Source organism: Artemia sp. Qi Xiang Cuo, chromosome 14, assembly GCF_049724085.1.
Source record: "Artemia sp. Qi Xiang Cuo chromosome 14, ASM4972408v1, whole genome shotgun sequence".
NCBI classification, from domain to species: Eukaryota; Metazoa; Arthropoda; class Branchiopoda; order Anostraca; family Artemiidae; genus Artemia; species Artemia sp. Qi Xiang Cuo.
Window position 1 is genome coordinate 31,930,089 of NC_142807.1, and position 27,258 is coordinate 31,957,346.

The window sequence follows — 27,258 nt, forward strand, 5'->3', positions numbered from 1 at the left end:
AGTAGAAGTCGACCTTCTAGATATGGTTGAGTTTTCCGACGGGAAGGCGGAAACTATTTTCAATCTGCTATGCGAAGTTCTTGAAGATAAAAAAATACCTACGGATAACTGGGTTGGGTTCTGTGCAGACACTTGCAATACTATGTTTGGGTGTGAGAACTCCGTTGTCAGCCGAATCAAAGAAAAATTCCCATCTGTGACGCGTGTCAAGTGCAGCAGCCATTCCATTCATTTGGTGGCTTCTTATGCTTGCAAACAATTGCCAAAGCAACTGGAAGATCTATGTCGGACTGTATACAATCACTTCAACATGAGTGCCCAAAAGGCGCTCTGAGTTTGAACTACATCAGCTATTTACTGACACCCCAGTCCTGAACGTGCTTGCCCCAGGTCAGACAGGTTGGCTATCACTTCGGATTTGCGTTCAGCGACTATAGAAGAATTGGGATGCACTTTGTAGCTACTTTCCGCTAGTAGTAGTTGAAGATCCCACTCACGCAAACGACAGGGCATGGCAAGCCCTAAAGAATCCACTGCTTCGGTTTCAGCTTGAGTTCCAGCTCACTGTACTGGAGCTGTTTACAGATTTCAATTTTCTTTTCCAAAGTGAAAAACCGCTGTTCCACAAAATAAAATTATAGGTGGAGATACTCTTGAGAAAACTGGCCATGAAGGTCATGAAGAACAGCTACGTCAGATCAACCTCGCCCTTGAATCTTGACCCCGACAACGCAAGTGAATACTTTGCAGTGGAAGATGTGTACTTGGGAGTTGCAGCTCACGAGTTTCTTCAGACCTTGCAATCAGACCCCAGTATAAAAGCAGATGAACGTGAAGTGAAAGTCATCTATGAATGAGCTCAAAAGTTGTATGTAGAGGCGGTAAAGCACATGAAGCAGCGATTTTCATTTGAAGATGAACTGTTTACATTGTGCGAAATACTTGACCCTGTGTAAGCTTTGGATATCGGTGCTGTCACTCTTCTCCAAAAGATCCTTCAGCGGTATAAGGCTTCATCGTGGGATGCACGAAAAATTATAGAAGAATGGCGGAGTCTACTGATCTTTGATCTTCCAGATGTGACAGACGTCTGTGGTTTCTGGCTCCATGTGGCTTCTTTGAAGACGCCAAATGGTACGCAGAGATTCCTCAACATAGGGGGGGGGGGGGTTGTGCACCATCTTTTTACCTTGCCGTTTTCGAACGCAGTTTTAGAGCGGTTCTTTTCTACGTTGAAAGACGTGAAAAAATATCAAAGGAATTCGCTCAAAAGTGTGAACCGTACCTCTATTATGCAGGCCAAGTCTGGCATTAAAAAAAATAAAAAGGTATCCCGCGACTTAGAGGTCGATGCTCCCCTCTTGAAATGACTCAGGTGTGTTAGAGCAAACGCGACGGCAGACGAGTGCGTTCAGTCTAGTGGAACTGCAGCTTTAGTTTAAGTTAGGTGCAGATGAAAGACGTAAGAGGGTAAGGAGCATAAGTGAATGTTTAAGCTGTAAGTATCTCTCCTAAAAGAAAACAAAAATCGAAAACCCCTTTTTTGCATTACTTTTCCACTGTTTCGGATGTCTCGTACACTGCGAAAATCGCCGGGCTGATAGTGAGAGCGGAAAAGAGATACATTTTCTTATGCCTCTACAATCAGGTTTACATCGCTCGTTTGGGCATAGTCCTATAGAATTATGCAATCTACAAGGCAGCAGCTACAGCGTTTTTTTTTGTTTTTTTTTCTTCTTTTTAATATTCGAAAATATGGCCAAAGACTGCCATAATTTTTTAAATTAATAGTCTGATTTTTTATACCAGTTTTCCAATAAATGAATACTCATGAGTAGCTAAGCATTTTTGAAATCGTCATCGCGTTCGTCACCTTCGTAGAGAGCTTGTACTGGACTGGACCATTAGGCCAATAAGGTATAACACTGTCTAGAACGTGGTCAAGATCGCCACACAGCAGCCCAAGAAGAAGTAGAAGTTGCTCTCGGCCATTTGATCCAATGGAAAAAAAAGGCATAGCAGAAGGTAAAATAGTATGGAAAACAAAATAAAGAGGCTTTTTTACGCCCAGAAGAGTGATTTTGGTTCCCAATTTCGGTTTTTCGTCGAAATTCCGAGTTTGTTGCAACTTCTTTTTCTTCTTGAAGCGGTTGACGGCGTTTTGAAAACATAGGCTAATGGTCCACGGCGTCTGAACCGCAAATAGCTACGTCATCAGTGCAAGGACTTTCTAGCGCGGCTGCGTGCTAAAAGAAGGGCCAAAAGGATAAAAGCGGGAGCAGTGGGATTAGATCAGGGAACTCAAAGGCAACTCACTGCATCCTTTTCAGCCTAACACAACAGCAAGCTGAAATCGCCAAAATCATTTGCAGAAGAAGACGTTTGAGAAACCATTTTGAGCTCTTCTGAAGGTCTATAAATTGTGTAGAAAATGAGAAGTTTCATTCTTGTAGTCGGACTTTTGTCAGATTTTTCGGTTTGAGTCGGACATTTGTCGGATTTTGGACAACCGCCGTGTTTGAAAAATAGTCGGATTTTCTGTGGTCGGGTGTCGGAATTTTCAGGATTTTCAAAAAGACGGAACAGAAATCTAGTAGGAACAAAGTGGAAGCACTGCCCGCATTAATAGACAGCTGTAATTCATGTTCAAATAAAACTAACAAAATGGTCTTAACTCACGTTATTAATGTGTAAACATTATGGAGCTTGAGACAAGGAATTGGTAAGTCGAACATACCAAATTTATTTATTGGCTCTGCACATAAAATATTTATTATCAATGTAGAGTTGCAGGAAAAGATATAGAGGAAAATAAAAAGTTTGTGATTCCTTGGATGTGAAGGAAGATTTGTTTTGTGAGGAGGTATTAGCAACAGTACTAAAAGGATTAAAAAATAATAAGTCTCCAGGTGCTGATAGGGTGGTAAATAAGTTTCTTAAATATGGTGGCTGTGAGGTTAGAAATAAGTTACTGAAGATTATGAATATGACTTGAAAAAGGGGAAGTACCTAACGATTTTAGGAAAACCTTAATTAAGCCACTTTATAAGAAGGTGATAAAAGTGAGTGTGGTAATTAGGCTATTGAGGCATTAGTCTGGTCTCTGTAGGTAGTAAATGAGCAAGTGTTTGATTCTGTTGATAGAAGAGCATTAGTGAAGGTTTTATTCTTGTATGGTATCCTATACCAGACAAATATATTAAAGTGATTAGTGCTATGTACAAGAATAACACTGCTGCAATTAAGGTAGGAAATGAGGTTAGCAGCTGGTTTTGCATTAAATCAGGAGTTAAGCAGGGTTGTGTTCTATCCCCCTTTGTATGGATTATTTTGAGGGACTTTGTCTTAAGGAGCACAGGAAAGGCAATAGGAGATCACAGAATCAAATGGGGCAGAAAAAGTCTGGTAAATATATACCAAATCATATTATTGAGTTAGGAATAAAGTGAAAACACCTTTCGATGTCTTTTTTTATGCTGATTATGAATATAATAATCATTTCTATCAGAAATGAATTTCAGTCCCCCCCTATATATGCCAATTCAGGGTATATATTCCTACATTTGGGGGGTGGGGGCAAATTTTGTTTCTTATGTAAGTGGGAGGTATGTTTAAACTTTACAACCCCCCCCCCCCGAATTTATAAAAATAAACCCGGAATTGGCCAATATAGGGGGGGGGGCTAAATTCATTTCCAACAGAAATGATTATTATATTTGTAATCATCATAAAAAAGGCATCAACTGGTGTATTCACTTTATTCCTAATTCAATAATATGATTTGGTATATATTTACCAAAAGTCTCTTGGAATTATATTATGCTGATGATTTAAGCATCCTAGATGAAAGTGTGAGCAAAATGAATGAGGTTTTAGAGGTTTTGCAAATTCAGGGTGCTAGAATAAGTTTGAAAATGAATGCTAAGAAGACAAAGTCACTAAGGCTAGGAATAAGTGAAAATTGAAAGGTGACATTGAAAAGATTGATCCAGTGGGCAGCTTCACTTACCTTGGTAGTATTATTAGTAAAGATGATGGGAGCAGTGAAGATATTAAAAGTAGAATAGCCAAAGCTCAGGGTGTTTTTGCGCATTTAAAAAAAGTTTGGAAGAATAGGAAGATAAGTCTGCAAACCAAGATTAGAATATTAGAAGGTACAGTGATGACAATGGTCAAATATAGCTCTGAAACATGGATGCACAAAAAAGCAGATGAAGATTTGCTAGATGTTTCCAGAGAAATTGCTTAAAGATTGTTCTGGGTACCTGGCTAACTGACTGTATTTCAAACAATAGGCTGTACAAAAATGTGGTTCAATACTGCTTACTAGGGCTATAATGAAAGAAAGGTTGAGGTGGCTAAGTCAAATTGTGCAGATGAAGGATGACAGATTGTCAAAGATTGTTCTTTTCAGCCAACCATCTAGGGCTAAACAGAAAGCAGGTTGTCTCTGTCTGGGGTGGGAGGATGTCATAAAAAAAGATTTAAAGGAAAAGGGAACTTTGCCGGTAGATGTAAAGAGGGATGCTTTGAAAATATTGGGATGGAGGAGGAGCGTGCGAAGTTGTGTTCGCCTCAGGCGGCTTGGTGCTGTGGTGAGTTGGTAGTAGTAGTATATTTTTTTTTTTTTACATATGCAACAAGATTCATTATGTGAAGTAAACAATAGGCTAATAAAACAGACTTGTATCACTTCACTCACCTATTGGTAAATATATAGTGGTTCCGCCATCCAAAAAAAGCACTATAATTTCCTGGGAACTACTTTAAAATGCTGTAAAATACTTCTGTAATTCATAAATGTGCTTTGCTCTACTTTAGCTCCCCACCTGTGTAATGGGCCAATATATAGCCCAAATTATAGGCATAGAATACTCATTGTATATTTCGATAGAGTGACTATTCTTCTTATTAATTAAACAGTAAATAAGCAGCAGGAAGAAAGGAATTACACTATTGAAAACACAATGAGTACCTTAGTCATACCCTAATTTGGGCTGTTCAGTAAGACCCTTATTAGGGTACTCAGACTGTGCCTTATCTACATATTTCCTGATTTAAAAACTTTTTCATAAACATAGACAACAGGCTTCCAATCTTAGACATTATGTATATGTGTTTAGAATGCCTACTTGGAATTGACTGATAGTTAGGACTAGACTGGTTAGAATTAACCAGCTACAATCTTAGAAAAATTATCATTTTAACCTTCAAATAGCCCACTTTAAATTGTATTTGCCAGAAACTTAAGGTGGTGATGAGCTCTTGTTAATTTCTTGTAAATGATGATGTGTTCACTTTAGTTGATGTTTAAGTCTCAATTTAGCTTCCAGTCAATTGGCCCCAGCTGTCAATATGTCTAGTGTGACTGCCTTCTGGGTATAAACCTAGGCTGCAGCCCTTGCATACAGGGATGCAGACCACCCCCCTCCAGTGTTTTCGGATGCTCTGCAAAAAAAAAATGAGTCAGTAAAATCATGGTGCAAAGTACAATGTTTTTTTGGACTCTGCCAAAATTTTTTGTCTGGTTAAATAAAGACCACAAAAATACTGACATGTCATCTACAGAAATATTCAACTTGGCTGGTAAATGCAGCAGTTTTACTGGCTCCTGGAGTGATTTTACAGATGGTGCCATAATTTTCCATTTGGTTAAATAAAGAGTATGAAAATAGTGACATAATATATACTGAAATCTCAATCTAGGTTGATATTTGGTGGTTTCACCAGTTTGTCCAGTGAATTTACATATTGTATTCAAAACAAACATTATGTTAATTATTGAAGAAAAACAGTCAGTAAAAATTACTAGCCAGTTGGTGAGATCCCCCCCCCCCCAAAAATTTTGGCTAGTAACAACTCTGGCTTAGACTATTGGCCATTGACAAGATAACATGCTAAGAAAACAATTCTTACTTCATTATATGTATAAAAATCATAGTTAACAGGTTCTGACTACAGCTCCACAATACTTTACTGCCAACCCCTTGTATAGCCCAAATTACTTATTTCCTTTGTATTTTTCCATTTCTTGTTTTTGTCACAGTTGATTCAATTTACAGGTACATTGTTGAAATGAGAGGATTTTTGGTTGCTTGCCATGACAAAATGCTTAAGAAATATATTTCCAGTTTAGGGGGGGGCAGGGTGACGTAATGTGGAGCTACAGTCAAAATGTGTTAATTACAATTATTCTGCATATTGTTATCTTAAATTACCTTAAATCACTTGTACAAGATGGCTCAACAATCTGCAACCCAACAGAGATAGCTAAAGCTCTAAATAAGCAGTTCTTCTCAGTATTCACAGTTGCAGATAATGCTCCACTTCTAGAGCCACACAGTATGACATTCTAAAAAGTATGCCACCCATTAATATTACCTGATTAGAAGTGGGGACTCAACTAAAGAATATTAGCCTTAATAAACAAACAGGACCAGATAGAGTACCCTCCCAGCTTTTAAAGGAGGCATCCTATCTTGTCCTTTTTCCCTACTATTCCAAAAATACCTAAATACAGAATATATCCCACAAGATTGGAAGGATGCTTACATTACACCCATTAATAAAGGAAGCAGCAGAGATGAAGACAGCAATTATCAACCAAATAGTGTCATTTCAGGAGTGGGAAAATTCATTCAAGGCACAGTAAGCTCAGCCATTGTGGAACATCTAAGTGTGAACAAGCTGCTGTCACCTAGCCAACATGGCTTCCTTCCTAGTCAATCAAGTGATACAAACTCTTTGATGCTTATGAGCATGTAAAAAACTGATGGACATGGGATCTCCAGTCAATAAGATATTATTAGATTTAACAGAAGCATTTGGGCTAAGTATGCCACAGAAGACTGAATTTTAAGTACAGTGGAATAGGCCTTCACAATGAAGTTGTAAATTCAGTAACATTTCTTATAAACAGGAAGCAAGTGGTAAAAGTATTTGGGGATGGGGTGCCTCAAGGCACAGTTTTGGGCCAAACTTTACTTAATATTTATATATTTGATGCATCCTCAATCATAAAGAATAAAATTTCCTTGTATGTGGGTGACTTCAAAATGATTGGTCCAATTTATGACCTTGAAAATACCAAAGACCTCCAAGCAGATCTCAATGTGGACAAAAACCTGGTAACTGGAATTTAATATCCAGAAATGTAACATCATAAGCTTCAGAGCTAATATCCCTCACAACCAATACTTTATGGACTCCAATGATGGTTCAGCCAGTCACTGCAAGAAACGATCTGGGAGTCTTGGTTGATGGCAAGCTCAAATTCAATTTGCACATGCAGGTTGTTGTAGCCCAAGCCAACCAATCCTTAGGTGTAATAAAGAGAATTTTCTGCAATATATCCCCATTGGTATATAAATTCATCTGCAACCATGATATCATCCCAAAGCTATTTCAAATAGACAGTTTTTCAAAAACAATAGGGCACTCACTGAAGTTCTAGCAAAAACAGGCTAATACTAGGCTGCAAGATAAGTTTTTCTCCAACCATTTGGCTGGCCTATGGAACCCCCTTAGCCAGAATACAGTCATGTCCCCTAGTACTGAAGCCTTTAAGTTGGCTGTTGACTGAGATTGATGCAGCAAGCCATGATGCACAGTTTGGGATGTACCAAATGAGCTGCGCCACCATCATCATTGACCAGCATCAACAGGATTTGTCCTTATTGCTGGTAAGTGTGATTGTGAAGTAAGAATTTCTTAATAATAATTTTCAAAAAATTTCTTAAAATAACAATTTTAATAGTTTTCTTAATATGTTTCCTTTTTGAACAGTCTTTTTTTGCTATTTTCGTTGGAAGAGACCAAAATTGAAGAGACCAAAATTGCCCCCAAAGATTATAACAAGTACATTTAGTCACACCTCCTTTAGATTTTTGTGAATTGATACCAATGATTTCTCCCTCCCTTCCAAAACCTCTAAAGAGCTTGATTGTCATTTAGTTTCACAAAGCTGTCTCCAAGTCAGATTTTCAGCAAAAAGTCCGAAATTCAGACAAGTCAAAAAATGATCAGCCAAGAATTTGGTGAGAAGTTGGAATAAAAAATGATTTTTCTGTTGTTAGGCAAAAATTTTTACTTGAAACAAACCAACAATCTAAGTTTTTGATCATGATAAGTTTTTGAGATTGCCTCATCTATTGTGAGATTGTGTTGAAACACAGTTTAAAAGTTTCTGTCTTTTCTTCTTATCATTCACTAACAGGATCAGGTTCTTCTTTCTTGTTTTTTTACTTTTCACCACTTCTGTCTGTTTATATCCTTGCAATGTTTATTGAGGCATTCAAGTATTTAGCAAGAATGCTTACCAATGAAAATGCTTACAAGAATCTACAGCGAAACGAAAAGTATTAAAAGTAGACCCAAATCCTAATAACAGATGAGCTAACTCCACTAACTTCTGGTACCAGTGTAAGTTAAAAGGAATACCTAGTGGTAGAAAAAGTGAAGAATAGAAAAGAAGAGTAAGCAGAAGAGGAGAAAAAGCTGGAAAAAGAGAAAATGTTTACCAGTGAAAAATTTGAACTACAACAGCTTGAAGAGAATCTTATTGATAAAAACAAGAATTGTCATGATAACTGAAGGAAACACAAAAAATCATGATTAGACACTATGATGATGATGAAATTGGATAAGGCAATCAATCTTTTTCTGTATTTTTGGCTAACCATTGCCCTCTGTAGCTTAGCTTAGAGCTAATGGCCAGTGTCTAGTGATGTATTGAGCTTAGTTTTTTCCTCAGGCTGAAGCACCTTATCAGGTCAATTATTGTCCACTTAGTCAGTATTTTGTCAGAATTTATGACAGTAGTGAAATTCAGAATAACCCTTTTTTTTTAGTCCTAATCTTAGTGGAAATAATCTGTATTACAAACAGTGTAGTTTTCATTTCTCAACAGAAAAAAAGAATATTGCCATAAAATTCAGATTGCTCTTCAGTAATCAAGATTAATGAAAAAGAACTAATGACAGTTGACTAATTGTCTAATCTGTAATTATATTAACTCTTGGAAGTCTCAGAAACTTGACTTATTGATGTTATGAGTGTTTAAAACATATTTTGTTTTAGTTAAGCACAAATGAGGCTCTGGCCTTTAGAAAGCCTACAGGTCATTACCCCTACTCTGGTTTGTATTATTTTCTGATTGTTTGAAGTATAAGTTGAATATTAATTTCAGTAAATGTTCATTTTAAGATTCATTTATTCATCTACAGTAGTATCTCTTGTTTTACTGTTTCATGTAATTAATTACCTTAAATCGCACTTGCCAGCGATATGGACGAGTCCAGTGTACGCCACTAATCATTTTTATTTATCATTTTAATTCCTTTACAATTTGTGTTTTATTGATTTAATGATAGTAGTTTCTGTCCATTTTAAGTTTGAATTATCATATGCCTTTATTTCTGCTCATATTTGTCTTTAATATGGCTCTTCACTGTTTTGTGAAAAATGTATTTTGGGGGAATGTTTTGTCTTAATTAAATTTTGTTTTCTTTTTAACCCAAGTAATTTTTGTTTTTTTGTTGAAAATAAGAATATTTGTAAATCTTTTTCAGACTCACTACTTAAGTGGAAGCAGTACCATAAAGGACCATCCTGTCTTGTTGATTATAAACTTTTTTTTATTGTGTGTTGCCAGACTTTTAGGAATTGTTTAGGCTGGCTTGCCAAAACTTTTAGAGCTTGTATAAGAGATATAAATAAACGACAGAAAACTAAAAAAACAGACACAATTTTTCATAGATCTTATAAAAACCATTCAACTTCTCATTTTTTATGACTGACATAGAAATATTCAGTATTAATGAAACTTGCAGCATTAGAAATAGTGAAATCTTTTTTTTCAGTTAGATGGAGCAGAAATTAATTAAAAAAAAGCTTTTTTTTAAATGAAAGTAAAAAGGAATATTAATGCTTAAAACTAACAGAAATTATTCACAATGTAAGCTGCCCTTCCTCAACCACCTGCACTTTACTGCAAAGTTTGACTTTGTGTCTTCAGTGCCTTAAGACTGACTTCAAATACAAGGGTAATTGGAAACTAACAAGTGCAGTTACAACACATACAGTACCACATGTACAGTTGCCCATTAATGAAATTTTTTACACTAATAAGGGCTTTTGATAAAGCACCATAAAATTTAGTGCATAATGTGGGAACTCTCCTTTGTAATAATTTCTGCTTTTCATTAAAAAACAACAACTTTTATTTGATTTAATACCAGTAACTACCTGGCTTAGTCAGCCTTTTCTTGCCTTTCTCTACTTGCTTTGGTGCTTGGCCATCGCAAATGAAATTTTGAGTTGTTTTTTTTTATGTGAAATAAATTATAAAAGCAGAGTTTTTCAACCAAAAGTGAAGAATAACATTAAAGTACCAAGAACACTTCAAATGAAATCTGATTCTTGAAATTGGTCAAGTTCAAAGTTACATACCCATATATGTCTTACAAAATTGGGAAAACCACATACTCACTTTTTAATTCAAAACATATTTTATGCAGGCATTTAGTGATAAGACTTTGCTGTTGCCGAGTTTAAAATAAAAAAGTGTAAAAAATAAATAGAAAATGAGCGAAAAAATATTTCATCATGTAGCTTTAGTAAGTGTAACTTTCCTGATAGAGTAAGGAAAAACAAACAAACAAAAACAGTGAGTGAATGATTAAAACTATGCAAGAATATTGTTTGGTTGGGTTGAATCTGTGGCCAATGTGTTACAATTTATGCCCAGAGTTGGGATAACAAAAGCAGCATATTTAGAAGCTCTGAGGATCCCAAAGAGTGATACGTGCCCATCTTAAATAAAAAAGATATTGGATGATTGTGGATTTTCAGAGCTATGGAATGGTGGGCTAGAGATTGGATTAAAGGAAGGGGAAGTTGTAAGTAGGGTAAGGGAGTGGTTAAGGGACCATGAGATCCAGGTGTGACATGCGCGAGTGAATGAGACCCGATCACTGGAGTTATATGCAAAGGTTAAGGAGCAGTGGAAGAAGAATTGTATTTTAAGGCGGGGCTTAAAAATAGCAAGCTGAAGTTAATTATTTGTGTTAGGTCAGATGGGTCACCACTAGGTGGGAGAAGAAAATACCTAGGAGGGGTTAGGCAAGCTTCTGTTCCTTACTTCTATCTCATGTGCGGGAAAGAGGAAGATTTGGTTCATTTTGTGGGGAAGTGTAGTGAATTAATAGATTTAAGGAAAGAATTGTTTGGAGTTGAGGTTTGGGAGAGAGATGAGATAATGAGTTTATTATAAAGGAAAGATGTGAAAGGTATAAAGAGCGTTGAAATGTTTCTGACGATGAGCATAAAATAGAGAGAAAGGTGTCTCGAAGATTAGGGGTGAGGGTGATATTTCACTAGCCTATTATACTTTTGTGCCAATTTGTGTTTGTATGAAAGTGTCTTTGTTTTTGTGACCACGGCCCTTTGGGTTTTTGTGTCAATAAATTCTATTCTATAAGACTAACGTCTTGTTTCCAAATATTGAAAAGAAATATGTATATCATTGAACAGCTAAAAATCTAACATGCACCCAAATGGAACTGGAAATGCTTTTGATTAAAAAATTTCAAGATTAAACACTCCAAATTATTAGTTATTTGACTTAGCCTATATACAGGAAAATATTTTTAGAAAGATCAATTAGACTATCCAATTATGGTTGACTATTGACACATCAATAAGCCCCTTTTCCTTCTGATTAAATAACGTCACTTTTCTTTTGCCTGACTGATTGCTGAAATACTTGACTGTGTGATGGGCTTAAATTGCATGATACAATTATTTGATTTAGCTTTTTGTGTAAGTAGGAAATTTTCTGCTTGTTTCTATTCACCATTCAGGGTGGCAGTAAAATAGACAATTTACTCAATGAGGAAGTTCTTAAGAGTTTTATAACAACTAAAATAAAAATCATAGAAAATTCCGGTTTTCAGGAATGAATAGACCTAAGATGGAGCCAGGGGGCAAAAAAAAGTTTATATTTTTTTATCATTGGGTATTTTAAAGTATGAAACCAACAGAAAATGAGCGGGGCTGCCCCCTCCTCAACCCTCTGTTCTTTCCACTAAAGTTTTACATTAATATGTTGAAAACAATTGTGACTACACTTGTACTTGAGTAGTTGTTATGAAAGCTTTGGGGAAAGATATGAGATAAGATATATTTCAACCAATAAATACCAAAAATCATTAAATGATACAATCACACATCCCCACAAAGGCTTCATGGTCTTTAAAGAAGGGGGATCATGAAGCAAAACTTTTAAACATTAAAACATATAATATTTAAAACACTTAATAATAAAAATAGAGTAAAGTAAAAAGAAGAGACAGGAGAAAAGAGAGTCCATTTAGATATGAAAAACCTACAACTAAAATCAGGCAATGTGGGACTTCACAGACCAGGTGAAACAAATATATAAGTAAAATAGATGCACATTTAACAAATCACCGATTACCAAGCACATGCAAAGATATAAAGTGAACTGAGATTTAAGAGCGGTTTAAAAGCACATGGATTTGCAAACTTTTACAACTAGTCCCACCTTCGCATGAAAAGAGGCTGTACTCCATGAACTTGACTGGAAAGTAGACGTCCAAATGGTAGGAATATAAGGAATATATAGTCGGATGAAAGGAAAGAAAAGAAGTTGTATGATAGTTCCGTCATTCAGCTTTCTGGAACTTTTAATGCATGAATGTGGAATTTGTAAGTAAAATTCTGATCAAGAAAGACTCCAATGAATCGAATATAACCACTTTCAGATCTCTGCAGAGTACCACTTGATGTATGCATCATGTGAATACTCGGAAAACCTGTCAAACCTTTTGAAAAAAAAAACTAAAACTTAGACTTGGAAACATTGTCAAATACTTCACATTGAACCATGGAAGAGCTCTCTTAACTAGAACAAGACAATTTTTCTCCAGCGAAGCTTGACTAAATGCAACCGGAGATAACACACAGTCATCAGCGAAAGCAACTGGGCTGTGAATGGAGTCTGGCTGGAACCTGGGTTCACCAACACGGGTGGGAAGACACAAAGAGCGACAAAACTTCGGAACGCAAATTTCTTTTGCATAAAAATGATTATTTATATAAATTAAAATAAGTATTGGGCCAAGGATAGACCCTGGAGGGAATTCGTTTTCAATCTTAAAGTCATTAATAGAGTTCTCGTCAATAAAAATCTTCTTAGCCTATTTGAAAAATACGAACGGAACCAAGAGTGAGGGATTCCTTGTACTCCTATGTGGTTAAGTTTTCCTAGAAGAATGTCATGTGTTATGGTGTCGAACGCCTTCTTTCCGTCCAAAAAAGAGCAGTGGGGATTAAACCAGAATCTAAGACCTAGTGAATGAAACTAAGAAGCGAAGCACATGTATTCTCAGTCAAATGACTAACACAAAACCCAAACTGAAATTCACGAAGGAAGCCTTTGAGTCTTTAAAGCATGACCGTTTCAAAAATATTGCCAAATGCTAAGAGGAGAGAGAATGGTCTGTACTTCGAAGAGTCACTCCTTGAGCCATCTTTTATGGGACTATTATAGAACTGAATTGATAACTTTCCAGGTCTTTCTAACATCTTTCCCACATTCAGAAAAATTCCTAAAATAAAAATCAGATGTAACTCGATGAAAAATAGGTTTAAGTAGGTTCCTATAACTTTAGTTTTCATCCAGGTGATGGACTAGAGAAGAAGCTTTCCACTTTTACCAGAGATAACTCGTTCTTCTCCTGCTCTTGAGTAAACCGGAGTCATCCAAAAGTCTAAAGGCTCCGAATTTTTTTTTTGTCAACTTTACAAAGATAAGGGGTTTTTAATTTGGAGCACTGCAGACTTCACTGAATCTTAAAACAAATCAAATTGTGTATTAAAATCTGACAGAGTGAGACTCGTCCTATACTTGTTCAGTCAAACATAGTTTTAAATGTTGCTGATTCTTTGCCGAAAAATGATGAGTAATACTCATTTGCAATGCAGTTCTAGTAGACACAGGATCAGGAAGGGCTAACTTCGAAAGAATAGGAATGTTGGTCTGAAACGTCGCTTACCAAGACACAGCAACTAAGAATGGGCAAAGAAGACAAAATATTGTCAATTAGAGTAACTATTGTCTCAATTACTCTGGTAGGTATATGCGTCGTTGGCAGCTTATTGTAAGAAAGCATTACAACGAAGAAGCTCATTGACACAGAAGAATCATCCAAAATATTTAAGTTAATACTACCCATGACAACCATCTCACATGGCTGGTTTTGGACCTACTCTATTGTTTCATTGATAATATTTAAGAAAACTGGAATAAAACCGCTTGGAGCGCGATAAACCTCCCCAATAACCAACTTTTTTCCTGAGACTGAAGTTTCAATAAACAGTTATTTAAAAACTCCGTCCACATTCCGAGAAAGATCTCTACGAATGGAATATACAAATTTATCCGACACATAAAGAGCAAGGCCTCCCTTTTTTATCTGAGCTGGGTCGAGCCCTTCAGAAAAATGAATAGAATTTGAGGTGGAACTTGATGGTGTAATTTTCTTCAAGATTAACCGACCTTTGGAGGATCTTTTGCCCCTTTTTTTGAAAATTAGGCACCTTTTTGAGATTTTTAAATTTTTTTGGGTAGCTTTAAATCTAATAAAAACTGAATATTTAGAATCAAACAGTCGTGGTAACGAACTCCATGTCAGGAGTCACTCGTGCTAGTAGTGACGAAACTCCGGAAAAGGAGTTTTCATAACAATAAATTTCAATATAATGGCCTTAGATATTCCTGAGATATTGAATGCGCCAATTTGACAACCAAGATGTATATAGTCTCTTTTACTTAATTTAACATCTCCTGAAGGTTTCAACTTAATGTCTTTATTCATTCCAGAGATATCGCTGGTATGCCATTTTGATAATCTGGATGCACATAGCGTCCTTTCATTTAGTTATACATCTTCCCTAGCATTCACTGAAAGTTTCACCTAAATATCCTTAATCGTTCCTGTGACATTGAAGATACACTATTTTGACAACCTGGATCTTTAGTGTTTTTTTATAAATTTCAACATCCTCCTCAATATTCAATGAAAGCCTTAATTTAGTAAACTTAGTCATTCCTGAAATATTGCAGATAAGCCATTCTAAAGAAAACTCAATGTAAACAGTATAGGCGGATTTAGTTTAGCATTCCCCTCAATATTCCCTTAAAGTTTTCGACTGAAAGAAAGAATTCCCTGAAACAAAGAACCTTTCGGCTATTGAGAACAAAATGGCTCTCTCATGATTTTGATCTGATGTTTCATGAAACTACAGAGGGGCAGGCTGCAAAAAAGACAAGGAAGGGGCTATGATTGCCTTAAAATTACTTTCGACTCTGAAAATAGCACTAAAACTTTCAAATTCCAATGGAAGTAGTCGCCTCTGAGGTTTCTCTAACCACGCCTTCCATACGAAGTTGTCTTGGGAATAAAACTAAAAGCACACTGAAGGCCTATGGCTCTTTATTCCTGGCAACGTGAGAGCATTGTCACTGAAAGCCAAACTTTAATTTAAAGAGTCTGATTTGAGGGGGTGGCGATCTCCTTCCATTTAGGAAGACCCTGGGTGTGGTATTGAGAACTAACAGAGTAGAAAAAAAAATTCAAACGAAAATCAAAGAGCAATATTAAAACTTAACCTATAGAAATTGTTTTCCATATGAGGGGGTTGGGGGCTACCTTTCTAAAACTACCGCTATTTAAACTTTGACTTTTTGTCTTCAGTGCTTTGAAAATAAGAATGACTACTCGAATAAAACTGATCCCATAAATCCTTTCAGCAGAGGACTACTAGACTTTAGTATAAAGAGCAATGGTAGACAAGCGATATCGATTTTCGTTTTAAGTTTTAATGTCCATATTTAGTTTAATTTAAAAACTGTTCTTTTTTTTGATCATCTCAAAAGTAGATTTTTTGAATGTATATATCCAAAGAACAGTTTGTTTATTAAAATACCTTGTTCGGGAGTTTTAGCTGCTATGTGCACAAGTAGCTCCGTGATTATAGGACTTTACCAGGAACTGTTTGAATGGCGCTATTAGTTCCTAGATTTAGCTTCCATGTTTTTTTTTTAGCCCACTTTGTATGGAAGGCAACCAACTTCCTCCCATACCGTTCTCAGTTAACCCCTCCAATACCCTGACTGAATATTTAAATAACCGTTTTTTCAGAACAGTCAAGAAGTTTCAATAAATAGCCTATGTCTTCGAGGACGACTTGATCCTTCGAGGGTGACTATCCGTAATATTTCAGGAACGGTTCAGGATATTAAGTTGGAACTTTCAGGGCATAGCCCTGTGGCAGCACAATGGATCAATCGTTTGGTTGGCAATACGGGGCCCTGGTGTGGCCAGTTACTTGGTTTGGGACGCGGGTCAGTGGTGTGACTCTGTAAGCTTAGCCAGAGTCGACCCAGCTCTAAATGGGTACATGGAGAAATCTGGGGAAGGTAAGCAGGAAGGGTGTGCGACAGCACAGGATGGCTGGCCCCCAGCCCCCCATTGCACTTCCTGGCTGAAGGGCCACGAAACGGAGATCAGCACTAGCGGTTTGGACCTTAAGGGTTTAGTGCCGTCATACTTACTTACTTACTACTTGTCCCTGCAAAAAAAGATCCAACAACTGAAACGTCGAATTGACACCCTGTGTGCCAGCAATGGCTGCTAAGGATCTTTATTAATTATGCTTGTTCAGGGCATGATGGAGGGGGGGGGGAATGTAGAATTAAATGGAAAGACAGCATGTGAATCCAAGTTTTCAAGACGGTGTATATGAGAAATCTCAAGAACAGCTAAGGGAATTAAGTAGAAACTTGCAGAGAATGTTGAACTAAATAAAAAAACACTATCTGCATCCAGGTTGTCAAGCTTATCTATTTTCAATATCTGAGGAATTGCTAAAGATGTTAAGTTGAAACTCTCAGGGCATGTTGAGGGTGATGTGGAGCTAAATCAAAAGACATTATGTACATTCATGGTGCCCAAGGGTGTAGGCTATATGTAATATCTCGGGAACAGCTGAGGGTATCAAATCGAAGATTCGAAAGAATTTTTAAGGGGAAATTGAACCTGATTAGTAAGCACTTCGTGGGTCCAGGTTGTCAAAAGTGTGCATCTGTGATATCTTAAAAACAGCTGAAAATTTTAAGTTGAAACTTTCAGAGAGTTTTGAGGGGGAATTAAAACTAAATCAAAAGACACTATCTGCAACCAGGTTGTCAAAAGGACGTAAATGTAACATCTAAGGAATGGTTATAAGAGTATTGCGTTGAAACTTTTGGGGCATGTTGAGGGGGATGTTTAACTAAAGCAAAATATGCTAATTTTGTTTGTGTTGTCAAGAGGGCGTATCTCCAGCATTGCAGGAATGGCTATGGATATTAAGCTGAAGCTTTCAATCGATGATGAGTAGGATGCTGAACTAAAGAACTAGACACTATCTGCATCCAGGTTGTCAAAATAGTGTATGTGCAATATCTTAGGAACAGCCTAGGGAGTTTGAAACTTTCGTCGCATCAATATGTGACAAATATCTTAGAAACGGTTAAGGGTATAAAGTTGAAACTTTTAGGGAATATTGAGGGGCCTATTGAACTGAATTAGAAGACACTATATGCATCCATGATCTCAAATGAGCATATCTGCAATAATTCAGGATCGGCTAAGAGATTAAGTTGAAATTTTCAGAGAAGGTTGAAGGGGTGTTGAACTAAACCAAAAGACACTATATGCATCCAGTTTGCTACAGGGTGTGTCTGTAGTATTCCAGGAACAGTTCTGCTGAACGTATTATGTTGAAACTGTCGGGGAATTTTGAGGATGTAGAATTAAAATAAAAGCCACTCCATGTCAAAATTGTGTATCTGCAACATTTCAGGAATGACTAAAGGTATCTAGTTGGAAGTTTCAGGGAATGTTGAGGGGAGATGTTTAACTATTTCAGAAGACAGTAGGTACATTCATGTTGTCCAAGGTTGTATATGTGATATCTCGGAGTGGCTAAGGGCTATCTTAGGAATGAATAAGGGTATTAAGTTAAAACTGTCAGGTAATATTAAAGGGTATGTTGAACTAAGTCAAAAGACACTATCTGCATCCAGATCTTGAAAAACATATGCAATATCTCAACAATTCCTCAAGGTATCAAGTTGAAACCCAAGGTATGTTGAGGCGGTTACTGGATTTAATCAAACGGTGCTATTGGCATCTGAGTTGACAAAAGAACTTGTTTCCAATAACTTTTGAATGGTTAAGAGTATTAGGTTGAACCATTAAGGTTATTTCTAAGGAGATGTTGATTTTAAACAAAGTACACTAGTGCAGCGGTCACCAACCTGTGGTCCATGGACCACTGGTGGTCTATAAAAATGTTAAGGTGGTCCACGAAGAAAAGGGACCATTATTATATAGTACCTGTTTTTTTTTAGATTTTCATGAACATAAAAAAAAGAAAAAAAAGTCAAGGAAATAAAAACTTAAACATCACGTTTATTATTATACAGCTTTATTGCGACTGAAAAAGCTAAAAGAAAATTGACATGGGGGTTTTGATGACACATTTAGCGATTTCTACAGCTGTACGTTGTTGAATCAACATATTTCCATGTCAGGCTGTATTGAAAGATATCTACTGCTGTACGTTCTTGAATCAGCATAAATCTATGACAGAATACATTTCCGTTTGGTTTGTTATTTCTGCGAACAAGTTTCATTCTGTTTCAATTTCCAATCCAGTCTCCAGTATTAGTGTAGGTGGGAACTACACATTCCTGAATTTTCTGCGGCCCGATATAAGCTCCTTGAATACTTATTTGAGCAAGTTTTCTCAAAGTTGAAACATGTGACGTGCACAACTATTAGTTTGACAATTATTTAGCTAATTGACTTTCGTGAAACTATTGAGCTTTTTACATGCAAGGGTATTTTTATTTATTTTTTTACTGTTTCTCCTAACTTTGTATTTTAAAACATATTTACGGCCCTGCTGATTGCCAAGCAATGTTGAATATGGCACTTCAGAAAAAAAGATTGGCCACTCTTGCGTATTAGATTCTCTTGTTTAAAAAATTAGCTCCCTCCTAACTTTTCTGTTGGAGATACAGAGATAGCTAAAAATCTCTTTGACAATTTAGATACAAATTACTTAAATTCAATTCAACCATTCTATTCAATTCAACTTGATAAATATACAAACGTCAGTAACAAAGCACTTCTCCTTTGTTTTTTAAGGGTTGAGTTTCAAGGAGAATTACAAGAAGAACTTCTTTGCTGGCTGTGCTTGCTGGATAGAACAACTAACTTTGAGATTTTTTAAGCACTTTATAGTTATTCTCCAAAGCACAAAAATTGAGCGGAAAAAATGTATTAGCAGTTGTACAGGCAGTGCTGCAAACATGACTGGACATTGCTCAGGAGCTGTTGCAAGAGTAGAAAATATTCTTCACCTATATATTCTCTCTACCCATTGTATTATGCATTGTTAGTAGCTTGTGGTAAAAAAAAAAATTACCCCTGATTAATCGAAGCATTATATAGTGTCATAAAAGTGTGAATGAAATTAGACATACAGATCTGAACTCTTGGATGTTTGAAATGCTCTGCAAAGAATGCTATACTTATCTTGTTCTTCACGCTGAGGCAAGATGGCTATCGAAGGGCAAAATACTGAGCCGACTGGTCGTCTTCGTGAAGAAATTGGATTTTTTTTCAGTAGCAAAATAATCCGAAATTTTAAGGATTCTTGCCCGAAGATGAGTAGATAGCAAGCAAGGACAAATTTGCAACACATATCTTTGCAACATATCTTTGCAAGGACAACTTAAGGATATGTTTACATTACGAGGAAAGATAGATGCTTTTCGAAAGAAAATATCACTGTGGTAATTGTGGTTGGCGGATGAGATCTACAAGTGTGTATAAATGTTGATAAATGTATGGGAGAGAAGGATTTTCAACAGTCATGGGGTATCCATGATTATTCGACAGAATATACTGTCACTCACATAATATTTTCATTCGTATTACCCAAGGGAAGAAGATCCCAGACCTGGAAATATGTAGATAATGGCTCTATTTGCACCTAACATCGAGGAAGACAAATAAAGTATGAAGGAAAAAGAAGACCCATCGATCTTTCTTCTGATTAAATAATAAAAAAAATAAGTTTTTTTTTTAACTGAAAGTAAGGAGCGACATTAAAACTTAAAACGAACAGAAATTATTCCGTATATGAAAGGGACTGTCCTCTCCTCAACACTTCGCTCTTTACGCTAAAGTTTTTTACTGTTTTAAAAAATACAGTTGTGAGACAGAGTCAAACTTTATTGTAAAGAGCGAGGCGTGTGAGGAGGGGACAGCCCCTTTCATATACTGAATAATTTTTGTTCGTTTTAAGTTTTAACGTCGCTCCTTACTTTCAGTTAAAAAAAAACTTGTTTTTTTTTATTTAGTTTCTGAACGTTTTTGAATTAATGCAGCTTTGATTTTGGCTCACCGTACATGAATAAATAAAAAGAAATTGGCACATTAATTTTCCTTTTTTTGGCTAAATGGCTTTCTCGAATTTTGTTCTGACGTAACTTACGAATTAACTTACGTAACGAATTTCTATATTTGTATGCTTTTATTACATATATTAGGGAGTTTGCCCCCTAGTCAATACCTCGCTCTTTACGTTAAAGTTCGAATTTTGTTCGAATCAGAAGCCCCTGAATCACAAAAGTCGTTTAATTAGAATAAATAGCTCTTTTGAAAGTACTAAAAAGCTTTAGCGTAAAGAGTGAGGTATTGACTAGGGGGTAAACCCCCTCATATACGTAATAATTTCTGTTCGTTTTAAGTTTTAATGTTGCTCCTTACTATCAGTTGAAAAAAAACTAGTTTTTTATTTAATTTCTGATCGTTTTTTAAATAATGCTGGGAAATCCGGCGCCCCCTTCATAGAAAAGTCCTTTGTCCCAAGGAAACATCCTCCATTGAAAGATTCTCCCCCTTAACCCCTACTCCGACACCCCCCCCCCCTACCAGAAAAATTCCTCCTGAATACGCCTGTATACTTCCCGATAACCAATTCTATATGTAAACAATGGGCCAAGTTTATAACTTACAGCCCTACCCCCGGGAACTATGGGGGATTAAGTCATCTTCAAAGACATATTAATTAGATTTTCGACTATGCGGAACAAAATGGATATCTCAAAATTTTGATTGGGTTACTTTGGGAAAAAATAAGCGTGGGAGGGGGCCAAGTCGCCCTCCAATTTTTTGGTCACTTAAAAAGACACTAGGACTTTTAATTTCCATTCGAATGAGCTCTGGCACGATGTTCTAGGACTGCTGGATCGATATGATCATCCCTGGGGAAATAAAAAAACAAACAAACAAATAAACACGCATCCCTGATCTTTCTTCTGGCAAAAAATACAAAATTCTTAATTTATGCTGATACGAGGAGCTTGGAAAGGCTCGTAGGAAATGAGAACCTATAGTAGGTGTCTCTGATACGCCAAACCTAACGGGGTAAATTTTATTTTGGCTTTATAACTTTTAAGGAGTGTTTTCCCCTTTTTTCAAACATATCACAAATTTTCTCAGGTGCGTACCTTTTGATGCGTAAGAATAAACTTGATGAAACTTATACATTTGAAATCAGTATAAAAATCGGATTCTTTTGATGTATCTATTGGTATCAAAATTCCGGTTTTTAGAGTTTCGGTTACTATTGAACCGGGTCACTCCTTACTTACAGTTCATTACCACGAACTGTTTCATGACAGTCTCAAATTAAAATTGAAATCCTCTTTATCAAGAGCTAATTTCATGGTATTTCTCAAAAATGAATACCCATTAATGAGTGAGAAGATAATGAAAATGTTGATTCAATTTTCAACTACATATTTATGTGAAAACGTTATAATCTGTGACAGTAATTAAAACTTGGTACCATTCTCTGCTTGAAATAGATGCAGCCCTTTGTCTTGCTGTAACATTATACTACTACTACTACTACTAACAACTCACCGCAGAACCAAGCCGCCTGAGGCGAACACAGCTACGCACGCTCCTCCTCCATCCCAATCTATTCAAAGCCTCCCTTTTTACACCCGCCCATGAAGTTCCCATTTCCTTTAAATCTTTCTTTATGACATCCTCCCACCCCAGATGAGGACGACCTGCTTTCCGTTTAGCCCTAGACGGTTGGACGAAAAGAACAATCTTCGGAAATCTGTCATCCTTCATCTACACAACGTGCCCTAGCCACCTCAACCTTTCTTTCATTATAGCCCTGGAGAGCGGTATTGAACCACATTTTTCGTATAGCCTATTGTTTGAAATACGGTCAGTTGGCCGGGTGCCCAGTGCAATCCTTAAGCAATTTCTCTAGACAACATCTAGCAACCCATCATCCGTTTTTTGAAGTATTTTTGTTCAGGACCATATTTGACCACTGTCATTTCTGTAGCTTCTAATATTCTAATTTTGGTTTGCAGACTTATCTTTCTATTCTTCCAAACTTTTTTCAAATGTGAAAAAACAACCTAAGCCTTGGCTATTCTATTTTTAATATCTTCATTGTTCCCACCATCTTTGTTTACAATATTACCAAGGTAAGTGAAGATGTCCACCTGATCGATATTTTCGTTACCCGACGTCAACTTTTCATCTTCACCTACTCATAGCATCAACGGCTTTGTTATCTTAACATTAATTTTCAACCATATTCTAGCCCCTTGACTCTCAAAACCTCTAAAACCTCATCCATTTTGCTCACACTTTCATCTAGGATGCTTAAATCATCAGCATAATTTAAGTCCTGGAAAGTTTTTCTTCCCCATTTGATTCCATGGTCTCCCATTTCCTTTCCTGTGCTCCTTCAGACAAAGTCCATCATAATAATCCAGATAAATTGGGATGGAACATAACCCAGCTTAACTAATGATTTAATACAAAAACACCTGCTAACATCATTTCCTACATTAACAGTAGCAGTGTTATTCTCGTACATAGTACTAATCACTTTAATGCATTTGTCTGGTATACCATACAAGGATAAAACCTTTACTAAAGCTCTTCTATCAACAGAATCAAACGCTTGCTCATAATCTATGGAACTGTAGACCAAAGGTGTTTAACAACGCTGACGTTTCCCAATTTTTAGCAATAGAGTGAAAACTGGGCTAAAATATCCTCTAAATGTTCTAAGGTTACACCGTTCTCCTTCTGAAATGTTGCCTGCTGGATGTCTCAATCTAAAAAGCTTCATACTTACAAATAATTTGTTGGTTATAGAAACCATAATAATCCCTCAATAATTTCCACACTCACTTTTATCACCTTTCTTATAAAGTGGCTTAATTAAGGTTTTCCTAAAATCGTTAGGTACTTCCCCTTTTTCAAAAATCATATTCATAATCTTCAGTAACTTATTTCTAACCTCAGAGCCACCATATTCAAGAAACTCATTTACCACCCTATCAGCACCTGCAGCCTTATTATTTTTTAGTCCTTTTAGTACTGTCGCTAATTCCTCCTCACAAAACAAATCTTCCTTCACATCGAATGTATCACAAACTTTTTCATTTTCCTCTATATCTCTTCCTATAACGCTATCTCGGTTAAGCAAATTCTCAAAATTTTCGGCCCATCTCTCTTTAGTTTTTTCCTTATCGCTAATTGCGGCCCCATTCCTATCTTTAACTGGGCCAAGTCCGGATATATATATATATATATATATATATATATATATATATATATATATATATATATATATATATATATATATATATATATATATATATATATATATATATATATATATATATATATATATATATATATATATATATATATATATATATATATATATATATATATATATATATATATATATATATATATGATATATATATATATATATATATATATATATATATATATATATATATATATATATATATATATATATATATATATATATATATATATATATATATATATATATATATATATATATATATATATATATATATATATATATATATATATATATATATATATATATATATGTATGTATGTATGTATATGTATATATTTGCATTTGTGTGTATTTCCTATTAACTATATTAAAACTTTCCTGATTATCATGTATGGATGTATTTACTGCACCTTTTTTTTTCAAAATCCATATTAGTGGTCCACCAAATAAAAAAATATACATTTAGTGGTCCATGAACTTCTAAAGGCTGGTGACGACTGCACTAGTGCATCCAGATTGTCAAAAGTGCATATCTAAGATATCTTTAGAACGTCTGAGGGTGTCAAAATTAGGAAATTTTAAAAGTATTGATGGGGATGTAGAAATAAATCAGAAGACATAAACTGCATTCAGGTTGTGAAAAAGGACATATATGCAATATCTAAGGAATGGTAAAGGGTGTTAAGTTGAATCTTTCAGGGAATCTTGGAGAGGATGATGAACTAAATAAAAGATACTGTGTGTATCCATATGGTGAAAAAGGCGCATATGTAATATCTTCTGAATGGCTACGGATATTTGGCTTAAACTTTCGGGGAATGTTCAGGAAAAGTTTAACTAAATTAACAGGCATTATATGCATCCAGGTTGCCAAAATTAGTATCTGCAGTATCTCAGGACCAGCTAAGAGCTATCTAAGGAATGGCTAAGGCAAGTTGCAAGTGTCAGGGAATTTGGAGGGGCATATTGATCTAATTCGAAAGACACTATTTGCATCCAGATCGTCAAAAGGGCATATCTGGAATATCTCAATAATAGCTCAGGGGATCAAGTTGAAGTTCAAGGGACAATGAAGAGGATAAAGAGCTAAATCAACAGATACTACCTGTATCTGGGTTGTCAAAAATGGGTGTGTTTGTACATCCTGATAATGCCTAAGAGCATTAAGTTGAAACTTCGAAGGCTCGTTAAGGGGGATATTTAACTTAGTAAAAGGTTGTCAAAAAGGACGTATTTGCAATATCTAAGGAATGGTTAAGGGTGTTATGTTGAAAACTTGAGGGTATACTGGGGAGGACTTGGAACTAAACCAAACAATACTGTATTCGTCCTTGCTTTCAAAAGGGTGGATATGCAATATCTGACTAATAGCTACGATTTTTCAGTTTTAACTGTCGGGGAATTTTTAGGAAAGGTTGAATTAAATCAAAGGTATTTTGTACAGCTAGGTTGTCAAAAAGTAGTATCTGCTATATATCAGGAGTGGCTAGGGGCTATCTAAGTTAGGACTAAGGATATTAAATTAAAACTGAGAGGAAATGTTGAGGAGAATGTTGAACTAAATCGGAAGTAATTATTTGCATCCACGTCGGCAAAAGGGCGTATCTGCAATATCTCAATAATTACACAGGCCATCAAGTTGAAATTCAAGAGATATTGAACTAAGTGGAAAGATAAGGCTACTACCTTCATTCATGTTGGCAAAAATACGTATTTCCAATCTCCAGGAAACGGTGAAGGATATTAACTTGAAACTGTCAAGGTTTGTTGAGGAGGGATAATTAACTCCATCAAAAGACACTAGGTGGAGACATGTTGTCAAAAGAGTTTATCAGCAATTGTATTAAAAGACCTTTGATTTATTTGTAGTTTAAATTATTCGATTCACCTCTGTTTTTTTTAAGATGCTTAAGTAAATAAAAATTCTATAGTTTTTAATGCAAAAGTAATTTTCAACCTTGGAAACCTACACATCTAGTACCACCGTTTCGTCTTGTTTTATGTAGTGCTAGTGTCACCATACTGTATATCGCTTTAGGACTTGTTCTAAACAACATTCATAATTTATCCGATTATTTCCTACATTAGGTATAAATACATTTTTAAATTGAATTGGCCTGTCATCACAAACAAGAAAAATCAAATATTTTCAAGCTATAAAAATGGGATAAGGCTAAGGCTAAGGAGTACCACCGTTTCGTCTTGTTTTATGTAGTGCTAGTGTCACCATACTGTATATCGCTTTAGGACTTGTTCTAAACAACATTCATAATTTATCCGGTTATTTCCTACATTAGGTATAAATACATTTTTAAATTGAATTGGCCTGTCATCACAAACAAGAAAAATCAAATATTTTTAAGCTATAAAAATGGGATAAGGCTAAGAATCCCCCCCCAAAAAAAAAGAAGAAGAAAGAAATGGCTGCCATTTTGGACTGATCTTCACAATGCTCAGTGCCAAACAACATCAGAAACGAAAAAAATGGCAAAAACACTTCAAAGTAGAACATCAAAACATCAAAGTACACTCTAAACTAAAACATCAAAACATCAGAGTATCAAAGTAAAACAGCAGAAAATAAAATATTACAACGAATTGAAAGGCAAAGTCTCAGAAGCAATAAAACTTAAAAATATGTAAATGAATGGTATCCTGAGTCCATGGAAATGAAATAAAGTTTGTTTGTTAAAAAGTTTTAGTTAAAGAAAGGTTGGGAAAAATAATAAGAAAGAACAAGCCACCAATACAGCAAAGAGAAGAAAATATCTTGAGAATCTGTTTTTATTTTACCACATCGATTCTACAAAACTGAATTGCTAATATTAATTTCTTTATTATTCTTTCAGACAATGAATCTTGGAGGAGTCGTTGCAATTAACAAAAGGGCATTTGCCCTTCTGTTATGCGGCTGTTTCAGTGTTATCGTTGTTTATAACCTCTTAAAATATGAAGATGCAAAAATTCGTGAAGAACTAGTAGAAGAAGTGGAAGAGAAATATCACATTGGGATCCACAAGCCTCTCACTTCATCAGATTTAAGTACTGTAGTCAGCCTTAAAGATCTTCTAAAATTAGCAGTTGAAGCAGTGATAAAGGGCGGTGAGCAGGTGAAAAATGTGAAAGAAAAATCAGATCTGAAAGTTATCATTAAAGGGAAGACTAAAGAAGGAGTCATAGACCCTAAAACTCAAGCCGATATGCTGTCTCATCAGGTTATGACAAGTGTTTTTCAGGAAAAAGCTCGAGGCGTAAAGGTCTGTATGATAAGGCTAATTTAGTATTTAAACCCAAGTAACTTGCAAACATTCCAGAAGCCTAGCATTAACTTGATAGATATGAGTTAAAAAATTCGTAGGACGTTGAAAGTTTCACAAATCATTTAACCCTTCTATTTGGAAGAACCATTCATCGCAAGTGGCTGATAGACTTTTTATATGTTAAACAGCC

The 27,258-nt window shown here is 35.7% G+C and overlaps 1 protein-coding gene across 2 annotated transcripts in view; it reads left to right on the forward strand.

Moving 5' to 3' along the window:
- LOC148944371 (putative inositol monophosphatase 3) overlaps nucleotides 1-27,258 on the forward strand; it is a 173,619-nt gene that overhangs the window by 2,511 nt on the left and 143,850 nt on the right. The window contains exons 2-3 of one of the 2 annotated variants that reach the window (XM_089100216.1): nucleotides 2,617-2,722; nucleotides 26,658-27,065. In XM_089100216.1, the coding sequence (XP_088956342.1) occupies nucleotides 26,661-27,065 (405 nt within the window). In that variant the 5' untranslated portion in view covers nucleotides 2,617-2,722; nucleotides 26,658-26,660. The remainder of the gene's footprint in view (nucleotides 1-2,616; nucleotides 2,723-26,657; nucleotides 27,066-27,258) is intronic. The other variant, XM_089100217.1, reaches the window with a different exon arrangement.